The following is a 12,828-nucleotide window of genomic DNA, read 5'->3' on the forward strand; positions in this document are numbered from 1 at the left end:
ACCGCATCATCAGTTTTTATGTGAATAAAATATGAAAGAAAAAATAAGAATCTGGTGATCTGTGGCGAGATTGAACACTTTATTCTGATCCTGTGTAAAAAGGGAAGTGACATCACGGCAGTGACGCCTGTCATGTTTCTCTAAGCGTTAACAGTCACAGTCCGTCAGATGCTGTGATCCAAAGTGACGTTCATATCAACTCACACAGCGATGGCGCAGCGAACGAACCACCGACCTCCTGATTGGTGGACGACTGCGCTACCTCCTCAGCCGCGCCGTTGGTAACATGATTCAATGGGCGGAGCTTGTGTTTGTTTTTGAAGAAGACAGAAATAAAATGTTCCATCAGATCGTGAAGCAATCAATCAGGATTTCTGCATGAAAATGTTGATGAGAATTAAACATACACATTTACTTTGTGTAGTTTTGGTAACTTTTGTGAATTACATCAGTCTTTGAAGTCTTACCTTCAGTTCAACCTTTAGTTTCAATTAACGATATGTTGAATATGCCAGGAATCAACTCAATCAACTCAGGCAAGCACTCGTTCACAATAGACTTCTCTTGTCTTCAAAGGTGAAACTAGCAAAATGGCGTCCATGCCTTCTCCGCTGAAAAAATCCTGGAAAGGCATTAATCCAGAAGTCAGCGCCTCTCTGAACGTAGCCCCAAGACTCACTCATGCATTGAATCCGTTAAATGACAAACTTCACCCTCCTGATAGGAAACTTTAAAATCTGTAACACAGTGACAGATTATTATTTAATTATCTCTGCTCACTACAATTTACCTCAATCTCACTCATTTGGTGTTTTAAAGCCCATGATCATGCTCCACATATTTTACATCCTTTACTCAGCCTCCAGTGGCTTCTATCTACGTTTATGTGCAAGAGAACCCATAAATGACAAGAGAACCAATAGATGACAAGAGAACCAATAAACAATGAGAACCTATAAACGATGAGAGAACCAAAAAACTACAAGAGAACCAATAAACGACAAGAACCAATAAACAACAAGAGAACCAATAAACGACGAGAAGCCATAAATGACAAGAGAACCAAAAAACTACAAGAGAATCAACGAACTGTGAAGAAGTTTCTTCGCTCACACAGATCGTGTACATGACGTCACCTGCAGTCACTCTTCCTCTCTACATCATGACCGCGGTCTTCCTCAGCAGTTTACAGACGCCTGCTGGTGAGGAAACGAAGCAACACTTTATCAATGAAAAAACAAACCAACTTTTGTTTACATGAAGAAATTGAAATATTTTGAGGATTAGCTTCAACATTAAATCATAAGTTTAATATTTTATATTTGAATAAAAGTGTTGTATCTTCACTCGCTCTTCTCTCTTTGTCGCCTGCTGCAGTGTTGCAGGAAGTGGCGAATGCCCCCCCAGCAGAGGGCGGTGGCAGTCGTTAAGGCAACCAGCAGGGCGGCACCAGTGTCGATGCTGTGATACTGGAACCAGTTCAGGTCATGTGACGCCAGCCGCAAGTGTCGCGCTCCACCGTGCCGCATCACAAACTCCACCCAGAAGACGGCGGTGCTCAGCGGGGTGACCGGCTGGTCGTGGTGCAGCGCAGACAGATGCTCCATACTGGACTTGTAGCTAAGCATCATGGGAAAATAAAGCAGGTCACATCTGTGTTTTATTCTTAAATATTAGTAAAGCAAGGAAACCGAAAACTTAATTCAACAAGTTTGAGTGTCCAAGAAATATTGAAACTAAAGCTTCCTGTGACGTCGCCTCACCCTCGCTCATGGATAACAGCACGCAGCGCCTCTGTCAGCTCATCAGAGGTCATAAGGTTGAAGTCAAGGACGACGGCGGCGCCGCGGTGGCTCAGACGGGCGAGATTATGGCGCTGGTCAGCAAACAGTGGGATTCCGACCATCGGCACAGCGTGATACACGGCCTCGTACAGCCCATTGGTGCCACCGTGTGTCACAAACGCTCTGGTCTTTGGGTGACCTGAGAGGGAGGAAACAGTCACACTGTGGGACTCGCCCTCCTGCAGGTCACCATAATATAAATCTTTAATTTTAGGATGAAGACTGAGGTTCAGGTTAAGGTTTGGTTGGAGTAACTCTCCAGGAAATGAGCGTAAGTCCGTGTAATGCCCCCACAAATTATGTATACACGACGATGTGTGTGTGTGTGTGTGTGTGTGTGTGTGTGTGTGTGTGTGTGTGTGTGTGTGTGTGTGTGTGTGTGTGTACCCAGCAGGTCGTTCTGAGGGATCCAATCAGAAAGTTTCGTGTTTGCTGACAAAGTTTTGGGAATTTCTCCGCTGAACCTCCAAATCACCTGAGCACAGACACAAAGCCACACCTTTCAATTTCATTTCTATATCTGTATGAGCAGTTCTAACATGAACGCTAAACGTTCAGTGATGCATGTAATACATTTGTATATTTAACAGATAAAATAACCAAATGTTCCAATGATTATGTTCACATTACATTATCATGTGATCACATTATTGATCAGAACCAGAATCAGGCACAATGTTTTCCAAACAGAAGTTGATGTAGTCCAGCTTTTGCACTTTTCTTTGTGAAGAATGTTTGATGAATGTTTCTGCTGAGTATCTTAATCTTTAATAATACATCGTGATTTATTACTTCATTATATTTTGTATTTAGAATCTGAATGTGTGAACTAACCAGTGACTAGTGATATCAGACTCACAGTCAGAGTTTAGAAGAAATCTAAACTGAAGTTAAATACAGGTCAGACCTGAACACAGTGACTTCCTATCCACACAGGAAACAGCACCATGAGGCTTTTATTCTGAAGGGACGGATCAGTAATTTTCTTTCTATCTAGATTGATAGAATAGATAGATCTAGCTCAGTAACCAGATAATAAAATTCATTTGGATGGCTTTCCGGACTGAAAACTGAGTTTTCCTGACATCCCTGAATGGATATTTCTCTGTCTGCAAGTGGGTGGAGCTTCTGACCTTCTGTGGGATTCGTCCGAAAGCCGTGGCGATGACATCAGCACGCTCTGTTGAAAGGTTGGTTACCATGGAGCCGAAGGAAACCACCACCACACCGGCATCACCAGAACTCTGCATGAATGCCTCCAAGTCCTAGAAGAAGTGACATCATCATGACCTCATCATGATCAATTTTTGCGCATTTAAGATTAGATTCAACTTCATTGTCATCGTCAGAGTGCAACACAAAGACAATGAAATGCAGTGCTCTAAATTGATTTATTTGTATGATTTCAAAATCAAACATCCTGTCAGTCATTAAAGAAGCAGTTCCTCGTACCTCTGGCAGCTGATTGGCCGGCTTACAGTGCAGACCGCCCACGTGTTTGAAGTGGGGCGGGGTCGGACGCGGTGTCTCCAGATCCCAGAAAGTCCTGATGAGCCAGATGTCAGCCTTACCTAAAGACCTGCAGACTCTGCTGGGACTTCCTGTCCTCACAGGAAACAGCACCATGAGGCTTTTATTCTGAAGGAACAGATCAGTCAACTCTGACATTACTCATTTCTTCTTTACATTTTCAGAAACTGTATTTTTACTTTGATTTTTTTTTTTTTACGTTTTAAATGATTTTTTCCCATTTTAAACTCGGTCCTCAGAAGGGACGAATTACAATTCGGTAATTACAGTACAGAATTATGATTCGTCCCTTCTGGGCCTCTGTAGTGGACAAACGATTGAGGAGATGGATGAGATTTCTGTGATAAAGAAGCAGATATTTGATAAAGACTTGTGACAGGAACTGGCTGGTTTGTATTGTGGGGTGATAATTTTGCATTTGTGTCTCTATATGTCTGTTTTGTGTCTGACCTTTGACCTCGCTGTAGTAGTTATCTAGCGTCAGCCTCCAGATCACCTCAGTCATCACTGAAAAGCACACGTATGTCACCGCATTGGTCAGCCTCTCCACAAACGTCATGTGGTCACTGTATGGCAGTGGAGCCACTGGGACGTAGGATGGTGGCGCCGGCGCGTGGCCACAGTGTCGCTCCAGGACGCCACCAAAGGAGAAGCGAAGCGAGATGATGAGGGGCAGGCCGAGCACGTCGGCCACCAGGTCACCACACATCATCATCGGGTCAAGTAGGACGGCGTCAAACTTGGTGTCCTGCAGTGTCGCCATCAGCTGCTTGTTCTTTAACATGGAGTCACACTGTTGCATCCCAAAGCGGAATGACTGTTGCATCCAATCATACACCTTCAGGAATGTCTTGAGCGGAGACGAGACATGAGACTCGTACATGGAAAAGTGGATGAACTCCTCGGTGAGGCTGTGAAGCTCAGCTCTGCTGAACGGGACCTGAAGAAGTACACAAAAAAATTCGACTTATTAGTCCAGAAAAAGTGGAATCATCAGAAACGTCAGACTAATTTCAAACCCTGTGGAGGTCATTCAATTGAAGCGGCATTGATAATTAGTTCACTCGTGTCATGTTCCAACTGGGCTCACCTTGAAAACAAGGAAGTTGAACTTAGCGGCATCACGGCTCTTGTTGTAGTTGACTGATGGCGATGCATCAGCAACTAAAACGGTGACGGAGTGGTTCCTTCTCACCAGCTCCTCCATGATGTTACGCATATTCAACCAATGGCTGTACTCGCCTGGAAAAACCAGAACATGGCCGCCATCAACTGGAGTGTAAGGAGGGAGGGGGAACAAGAGGACAAGGGGAAGAAGAAACAGAAAAGGAGGTGCGAAAACCTGCATCATTAATCTAAAAACAAGAGCATCTGTTACATCTGGACAAAGATTCTGTTTTGTGTCTCAGAGACTGAAGAGTGAAAAGAAAAACAACAGGAATCCAAAGTCCAAACTGATCAGAGGTCAGTTCGAGATAAGAGCCGCAGCTTGATTGGACAATAAGTCACAGCATTAGCCAGAGAGAGAGAGAGACAGACAGACAGACAGACAGACTGATGGATGTTTTATAAGCATTCAGAACTTCAACAGTTTTCAGCTTTTTCATTCACTTTTTGTTCCCATGTGCATCTCTCTCTCTCTCTCTCTCTCTCTCTCTCTCTCTCTCTCTCTCTCTCTCTCTCTCTCACTCACACACACACACACACACACACACACACACACCAATGGCATCTTTAATTTCCCGGTGTTCAAAGTCTTTATAAAGACGGAGGAAATGAGTATGTGTACTCTTTAATGAGCAGAGAAGTGTTCAATGGTCCTGGGTCACACATCCCATGATCCCATGCCACTTGGTGGTGTTATGTTTTGTGTGTTATTCTTGTCCATATTGTTTACTGTCTGTGCTAACTTTAAAATGACCTTCCCACAGGGAGACGCGCAACGGTTCATTTTCATTATGTACTTTATCTTTTGTTTGATTAACACTTTATTTCCGCTCCAGACCTTTTATTTTGAATCCCGACGGAAATTCCGTCAGTGTGGCTTCCGTAAGTTTGACGCGGGTCTGCGGTGATACCAAGCACCGATTCCTCTGGAACTACCGGCCCGATTCGGCATTTTGCAGCCGGTAAACCACCTAAAATGAGAGATAAGAGGATTTAACGGAGACTTACGAACCCGCGGGGCTTGAAAGGTAAAAACAGCGTTCAAATGTCCCGGTTTGTCCCGTGTTAACAGCTGCACACATAGTAAAGCCTGCTAACGACAGCTAGCCGCCGCTAGCTCGATCAGTTTCCTTTTATTTTCCCCAAATCCCGTTTTATCCTCACGTCGACCCACAGCATTCCCGCGTTCTGTTACTCTCCCTTCGTGACGCCACACAGAATCCTGCTGTGACGACACAGAACAGTCCGAATCATCCGTTAATCAGCTGACAGTGAAAACGTTTTCAGATTTATAGGAATATTACTGGGATTTAACCAGCAGGAATTGGTGAAATCTCGCGAGATCAAATGAAAGCAGTTTGAAACGTTCAGGTTTTTTGGTGAAAGAAGTAGAAGAGGTTTATTTTGCGTTTGTCCATAATTCTCTGAAACCTCCAGAATGAGTTGAGGTAATAACATAGTTATATAATACTTATTTTAGAAATAGTTTGAATAATATTTCCTGATGCCAAGAATTGTAAAAAATAAATAAATAAATGAACAACTATATATATATAGATGTTCTATATATATATGGCGATTAGCTCCAGTACGGAAGCCCTAAAAGGCCATGGATCAACATAATTTTTTCACTCCGTCTTACCGTGATAACGAGATAATATTCCACCATTTTATCGTTATAACGACATAATATTCCACCGTTTTATCGTTATAACAAGATAACATTCCACCATTTTATCGTGATAATGACATAATATTCCACCGTTTTATGACCAGGCTTAACTTACCGAGTGTGCAGCTGCAGGAGAGCACGTCCAGGCCTGGCTTCAGTCGGTGGTGTGCAGGGTAGCAGAGCACCTTCTGATTTGGCGGGTTTTTTTGACGTCCTACCTCACGGGAAAATTAACTCGTTATCATGATAAAACGGTGGAATATTATGTCATTATCACGATAAAACGGTGGAATATTATCTCGTTATCACGGTAAAACGGAATGAAAGAATTATGTTGATCCATGGCCTTTTAGGGCTTCCGTACTCCAGGTTCAAGTGTACCTGGTTCAGGTTCCCCCCGGGCAAAGCTGAACCAGGTGTATCAGGTGTAGGTTCAGTTTATTTCTCAGTGACAGTCTGGAGGAGTCACTGTAGGACGGAGGTGGAGCATGATGGAGCACGTCTACACTGTGTAGTTCCTCCTTCTTCCAGCAGGGGCAGCACAGAGCTGCACTGCAGTAGATTTTTATATTTGCGTAATTCTTTTTTTCAGTTGTCAGTTTTTATTTATTTAATTTTTTTTGCTGTGAATAATATTTTTTGAATTGAGATATTTTTTCATTTTTAATATTTGATAAACATAATTTGAATACTTGATCATTTCAGTTTTGTAAAAAGAAACAAACTAAGAGAAGAATAAAGAAAAGAAACAAAGAATAGGAAATATATAATATTTTGAAATTAATATTTTCGATTCATTTTATATTAAATGTCAAATCTTATAATAAATCGTAATTGTAAATTACAGAAAAATGGATTTAATTTGAATTTGTAATCATGTAATACCAAATTTAGTAAAGGTCTCTGTCTGTCTCTCTGTCTCTATCAGTCTTCGCTATGCTCACTCGACCACTGACACTGAATGACGGTGATGACAGGGGGCGGAGCCTGGTAGCAAGGAGCCCGCCTCCTGCTCTCCCATTCGCTGAACAGGATGAGACTCAAACAGGTTTGTGCCAGTTTGTTATTTTTGTTCTAGATTATTTGATGTATTTATATATTATTTTATTATCTTTTCATGTTTATATTTTTTTTTTATTTTGTTATTTTTTCATCAAATTTATTGTGTTTTTTTATTTTTCTTACATTTTTGGAGTGCTTCATATTCAAAGTGAGATTTGGGCGAGAGACCTTATGTTTACATGCAGAGTTAGAGAGAGAGAGTACTGACTGCTGTTTTTCCTCCTTCAGGAGCTCTCTCTCCTCCTGCACCTCCTTGGAGTTCTTCCTCCTCCTCCCCTTCACCTTCCTCTCCTCCTCTTCCTCCCTGTGCTTCTTCCTCCTCTACTTCTTCTGTAACTTCTCCTCCACCCTCCTTCTCCTCACCTTTCACTCCTCCACCTCCTACTCTTCTCTGTCCTCCTGCTCTCAATTCTACATCTTTAACCACTCCTCCTCACATGGCCATTCTGTCTTCTCCACCATCTTCATTTTCTCCTCTTCCTCCTCCTGTTACTCCTACACTTCTTTCCACTACTCCCTCCACTTACCCTTCTCTTCCTTCTATCTTTGTTACTCCTTGCACTCCTACCTTTTCCCTCTTTTCTCCTCTTTCATCCTCTCCTCTCATCACTCCATCCCTTCTCCCCTTACCTCCTACTCCTTCTTGTGTCTCTTCTACTGCTTTTATTTCACCTTCTCCTCCTTCTCCTCCTTTCCCTTCTTCTTCCTCCACTTCTCCTCCTGTCTCCATCATTCCTACTCCTTCTTCCGTTTGTTCTTACCCTTCTTCCAATTTTTCTCCTCTTAATTCATCCTCTCCTCCTTTTCCTCCATCCCTCCATCCTTTACCATCTTCCTTATTGTCTCTTGATTCGGTCCAAACTCCACCTCCTGCTTCTCCTTTTGTCTCTTCTTCACCTTTACGTCCTCCCTCTCCCCATGATTCTCACCCTTTTTCTTATGCTCCTACTCCTCTTCTTTATCACCACTCCACTCTTGTTACTCCACCCCCTGTTGTTTTTACTCCTTGTACTCCTCACACTTCTGCCATTTGTTCTCCTCTTTCTTCCTGCTCTCCTACTGTCACTACGTCCCTCCTATCTCCTCCTCCTCCTCGTACACCTCATTCTCTTCTTCCTCCTAATCCTCCCTGTTGCCCCTGCTCCTCCCTCCTGCCTCGCCTCCTCTCAGCTCACCGATTGGAGGTGCGGCGCCTTCTGCGAGGGGCTCTGGCCTCCCTTGGTCGTCGTCTGGATTCTCTTGAGAGGAGGAGCAGGAGGAGAATAAGGAAGAAGAGGAGCAGACAGAGAGGGGGAGGACAAGAAGAAGGAGGAGCAGCCTGGTCTCCTGGTGAGCTCTGTCTGTTTCATCCTTAATCCCTCCTCCTCCTCCTCAATGACAGTGTGATGATCTGCAGAGAAGCAACAAACGTTATGAAGTCACATTTTCAGAAAACAAACATCCAGTGTCGACAGGCGGCCCTGTGAGTGGGTGGGCCGGTGGGCGGGCCGGCGAGCAGACAGGCCGGGGAGCGGGCCGATTAATCGTAGCGGAGCACATGTAACGTTACATCGTTTGGCTTTGTGCTGAAAAGGCGTCCTGAGTTCTGTTGGAGAACAGAGAGAGGAGGCGCAGATGTTTGCCAGCAGGAGTAAAACAAAGTGATGAAAACGTTGTGTAAAAAAGTCAAAGTGGGAAACTGGACGTGCTCGATGTCATGGAAGTACTTAGAAGTTTGTGATGTTTGTTTAATTAGTTCTGTCGCCATAGAAACACATCAGAGTCTGAATTCAGACCGATTATCAGGAACTCAAATCAAACTCGTCTTTTTTTTTAGGTTCGTCTTTCTTCCCGTTCGGCGCCACCTCCTCGTGTAACCCCGCCCACCTCCCAGCTGCTACCACCTCCTCTTCGTCATCATCTTCATCATCAGGCAGCGAGGACTCGCCCACCACGCCTCCTCTCTCATCTAGTTTGAGCCAGTCAGAACAGAGGAGGAGTAAAAGCAGAGGAGAGGGGGAGGGTAAGGGGAGGAAAAGGAGTAGGAGTAACCACAGAGGAAGAGAGATGGGTGTGTTTCCTGAAAAAAGAGAAGAAGATGAAGAGGAAGAGGAGGAGGAGGAGCATGCCAGGAGATTTGTGGGGCGGATGGCAGTGTCCTTCAGTGGAGGACCGGAGGAGAAGGCGCTGCTCACTCTGCACAACTTCAACCACAGAAAACACAGAAGAAGAGAGTGGGGAGGAATGAGCCAATCAGAGAAGGCTGTCAGTGTCGTCATGCAGAACGGTTACAGAGCGCCGCTGCTGCTCCACAAGTGAGAAGAACTCAACGATGATATACATATTTTAATTTCATTTAAAACAACTAAGATGAGCTTTTTAGTTATATGTTGATTATACATTAGTCACTGACATCAACTAGAAATGCACAAAATATAAATGATAAGTTACGATTATTGATCCAAATCCCCAAAATCTAAATATGTATTGTGTAATAATTTGAACTGAATTTTAAATGTAAATATTAAAAATGGGCAAATATTAAATCAAGAATGAATTGTAAAGCAGCCATTTTGAATATATAATCATGCTGTACTTCAATTCTAAATATGATTAATGTACAAATTCTACTTTAATAATTACTTTATATGAACTGTAACTTTAAAATATATATATTAATCATACAATGTGCTTGTATTATAGATGAACTAATGTAAAAGTATTAAATATAGATACGTTGCATATTACATTATTACACATTACTGTGTGATCATTTTATAATTATTGATTTTGATTGTGTAAATAAACCTTGCCAAGAAATAATTCAATAAATACTAGAAAAAAAAAAAACTAGAAACTCAATATTACATTATAGATTATCTGTATTAATAAAAATACTTTTCTTTTCTCCTTCTAGCCTCTCCACCTCCTCTTCCCAGAATGACTTGCACATCCTGCAGTCAGCCCAGAGTGGTCAGACTTGCAGCCAATCACAACCACCCAGCCTCTTTTCCGGCCAATGGAATTTCTCTGACTTCACCCCTCCCCAAACCGTCTCTTCCAATCACAGTGCTCTCCACCTATGGCTCTGCTCCTCCTCCTCCTCCTCCTTCTCCTTCTTAAGCCACGCCCCAACACTGCGCCTGTCTACAGTTGCCATGGAGACAATATTGGAGTCAGTGAGGGGTGGGGCTTGTGGGAGTCCATTGCGGCCCCTGAAGGACTGGACGGCCCCACCCAGTCTCAGCAGCGACCACTGGTTGATCACCTTTTACATTTACATTAACCCTCATTAATATTCAAAATCAGCAGAGTAATTAAAGCTTCATTGGTCCGTTAGAATGTCCGTATTTATGCTATGCTAATTTAGTGTGTGTGTGTGTGTGTGTGTGTGTGTGTGTGTGTGTGTGTGTGTCACTGTTAGGTTTCGTTAAGATGTGTCACTTTTCTTCTTCTTCTTTTTGTCTGAACATAAACCTTTTTTGTGTCTTTGCAGTTACATGCGGACGCCTTCACCAAGGTAACGTTAAGAAATGATGAAATTCTTTGTTTTTTTATTTTCATTTGTTTAAACTAATTTTTTTTTAAAAAAAACAAATCTCAAATGTGTAAAGTGTGTGTGTTTGTTGTAGCCCAACTTTTTCTGCCCGGCGACAGCAGAAGCAGCGGACCAGTCACAGCTCCCGTAGTCTCCACCAACCCAGACAACAGCCCCTGCCCCTCCCCCTATGTTCAGCCAATAGACACTCTGCGCCACTTCCCACCAGCCAATCAGCAGCAGGCACAGAATTTCTCAACACAAATGGAGAGGTGGACTTTTTCTGATTTCCAATTTATTTTTCAGGGTTTGTTTCAATGTTTTCTGTTTTTGCAGGAGCGTTTGCTGTTTTTCTTTATTATTCAGAACTTTTTGTTTTTTTTAATCATTCCTGTCATCACTTTTCAGTTTTCTTTGGCTTATTACTTTTTTTTCTCTAAATAATCCAGATTTTCTGGCCTGTACTTCTCAGTCTTAATTTAACTTTATATTTTTTCTTGTCAGGGCGGTAAACGAGTCTCACAGATACGAATCCGCCGGGCGTCGCCACGGGAGACCCTGCTGACGCCGATGGGATTGCCAAAGGTCAAAAGGTCAGGGGGGGGTGTAGGGGTGGAGGCAGAATAAAAATTGGAAATCATTCATTCAATTAAGAGTGAAAATGCTGAAATAGAATGAAAAACTGTGTTTTTTCAGGTTAAAGAAGAAAGAGTTCAGTCTGGAAGAGATTTACACCAACAAGAACTACAAATCCCCAACCACCAACAGGTAAACACCTGTCAGCCTGGTAAACACAACAGGTAAACACCTGTCAGCCTCACATTTGTCACAGGTGATTCATTTCAGTTTCAACGGTGAGAAAACACAAGAAAAACTACAAATCTTATGTTAAGAACACAGACAGAAACTCTGTAAACCTGCTGTACAAACTACATCTCCCAGCATGCCTTGCTGTTTTCCTGCAGAAGTCTGGAGACGATCTTCGAAGAGCCACGGGAGAAGGACGGAGCGCTGCTCCTGATTGGCCAGCAAAGGAGGCGCAGGCTCCTCCTTTTTCCTGACTTCACTCAGCCCAGGAAGAGGAAGAGGCCGCAAGGTACGCTGGGAAATGTAGTATCCCCAGGAGGGGGAGACAAACGTCTTTATGTTGTTAATGTTCCTGCTTACGGTTCTAATCATTCTGATCATTGTTGTAAAAACAGTGTCCTGATGTTTGTCTCTGATGTTTGATGTTTGTCTCTGTGTCCTGATGTTTTTGTCCTGATGTTAAACTGATGTTGCAGTCGAGGATTTTAAGAACACACACTTAGAAAAAACAACTTGTGTTTTAGGGGCGGGACTTCCTGTTGCCCTGGTGCCCAGAAAACGGGGAGTGGCTCGGCGACATTGCCATGGCAACGGCTCAGGTGATGATGAGTCAGATCTGGACGTGATGCTGGTGGAGAGACTGAGTGCGCTCGAAGACTTCCTTACACGGCAGGGCCTGGATGTGTGAGCTGTGACCACTTCCTGTCTGCTGACTGAAGGCCAAACAAACAGAGCTGCTAGCATGCCTGCTACTGCTGCGTTACCACGGTAACATCTTCAGCAAGTTGATGAGGTGTTGTGGGTTTTTTACTTTTTGCCGATTTTTTTTGCAGAGTACCTGATGTTTTTTGGTTTGTTTCTGATTTTTTACAGTGTAGGCTGTTTAAAATGTGAATTTTCTGAAATATTTAATATTTTTAATAGTTCTTTTTTAAGAGTGTGAATGATGTTTGCTGGAGAACAGGTGACCCGTCAGGAGGCCACACCCACAGCCGGGAACAGGTGGCTTTATTTTATTTTTATGTTTCTTGTTTGATAAAATATACAAAGGCTTCACTGTAATACTCTGTGGCACTCTGGCAGTATTATGTAGTACAGCTGCAGTACTGTGTGAGTACTGCAGATCAGATAACTGGTGAAGTATTTGGAGTTTTTAAAAGTGTAATTTATATTTCTGCTGAGAATGTGTCTATTTTTGGAACAAATAAAGTTTGTTTCTGATCTCTGAA

At 42.9% G+C, this 12,828-nt stretch overlaps 2 protein-coding genes across 11 annotated transcripts; one reads left to right on the top strand and one right to left on the bottom strand.

Annotated features, from left to right (window-relative positions):
• Position 1: 1 nt before the first annotated feature.
• LOC143337618 (UDP-glucuronosyltransferase 2A1-like) lies at positions 2-5,502 on the bottom strand. Of its 8 annotated transcripts, none has more exons than XR_013079183.1 (10): positions 5,380-5,502; positions 4,465-4,616; positions 3,825-4,314; positions 3,297-3,445; positions 2,978-3,109; positions 2,232-2,319; positions 1,764-1,983; positions 1,348-1,620; positions 1,137-1,199; positions 2-622 (listed from the first exon to the last, which is right to left on the bottom strand). XR_013079183.1 is itself a non-coding variant. In XM_076757269.1 (9 exons), the coding sequence occupies exons 2-9, from the start codon at positions 4,591-4,593 to the stop codon at positions 1,187-1,189; spliced, it is 1,491 nt and encodes a 496-aa protein (XP_076613384.1). In that variant the 5' UTR covers positions 4,594-4,616; positions 5,380-5,502; the 3' UTR covers positions 2-1,186. The 8 variants fall into 8 exon arrangements, 4 of the variants coding, with proteins under 4 accessions (XP_076613384.1, XP_076613381.1, XP_076613382.1 ...); XR_013079182.1 differs by having other exon boundaries at positions 2-304; positions 468-1,199; XR_013079184.1 differs by having other exon boundaries at positions 2-374; positions 468-1,199.
• Positions 5,430-12,828, top strand: LOC143337616 (uncharacterized). 3 transcript variants are annotated; one of them, XM_076757262.1, is made up of 11 exons: positions 5,430-5,569; positions 7,142-7,261; positions 7,504-8,604; positions 9,092-9,569; positions 10,172-10,513; positions 10,751-10,774; positions 10,887-11,064; positions 11,297-11,385; positions 11,489-11,560; positions 11,758-11,888; positions 12,124-12,828. In XM_076757262.1, the coding sequence occupies exons 2-11, from the start codon at positions 7,150-7,152 to the stop codon at positions 12,285-12,287; spliced, it is 2,691 nt and encodes an 896-aa protein (XP_076613377.1). In that variant the 5' UTR covers positions 5,430-5,569; positions 7,142-7,149; the 3' UTR covers positions 12,288-12,828. The 3 variants fall into 3 exon arrangements, with proteins under 3 accessions (XP_076613377.1, XP_076613378.1, XP_076613379.1); XM_076757263.1 differs by having other exon boundaries at positions 11,761-11,888; XM_076757264.1 differs by lacking the exon at positions 7,504-8,604.

This window comes from Chaetodon auriga, chromosome 19 (assembly GCF_051107435.1).
Source record: "Chaetodon auriga isolate fChaAug3 chromosome 19, fChaAug3.hap1, whole genome shotgun sequence".
Lineage (NCBI taxonomy): Eukaryota > Metazoa > Chordata > Actinopteri > Chaetodontiformes > Chaetodontidae > Chaetodon > Chaetodon auriga.

Bases quoted from the DNA above. Each gene is read 5' to 3' on its own strand.
- LOC143337616 (XM_076757262.1), top strand. From the start codon at position 7,150: ATGCTCACTCGACCACTGACACTGAATGACGGTGATGACAGGGGGCGG. The intron at 7,262-7,503 runs GTTTGTGCCAGT...TTCCTCCTTCAG, and splicing joins ACAGGATGAGACTCAAACAG to GAGCTCTCTCTCCTCCTGCA. The intron at 11,386-11,488 runs GTCAGGGGGGGG...GTGTTTTTTCAG, and splicing joins GGATTGCCAAAGGTCAAAAG to GTTAAAGAAGAAAGAGTTCA.
- LOC143337618 (XM_076757266.1), bottom strand. From the start codon at position 4,593: ATGCGTAACATCATGGAGGAGCTGGTGAGAAGGAACCACTCCGTCACC. The intron at 3,110-3,296 runs GTACGAGGAACT...CACTTCTTCTAG, and splicing joins CGGCCAATCAGCTGCCAGAG to GACTTGGAGGCATTCATGCA. The intron at 1,621-1,763 runs GTGAGGCGACGT...CATGATGCTTAG, and splicing joins GCTGTTATCCATGAGCGAGG to CTACAAGTCCAGTATGGAGC.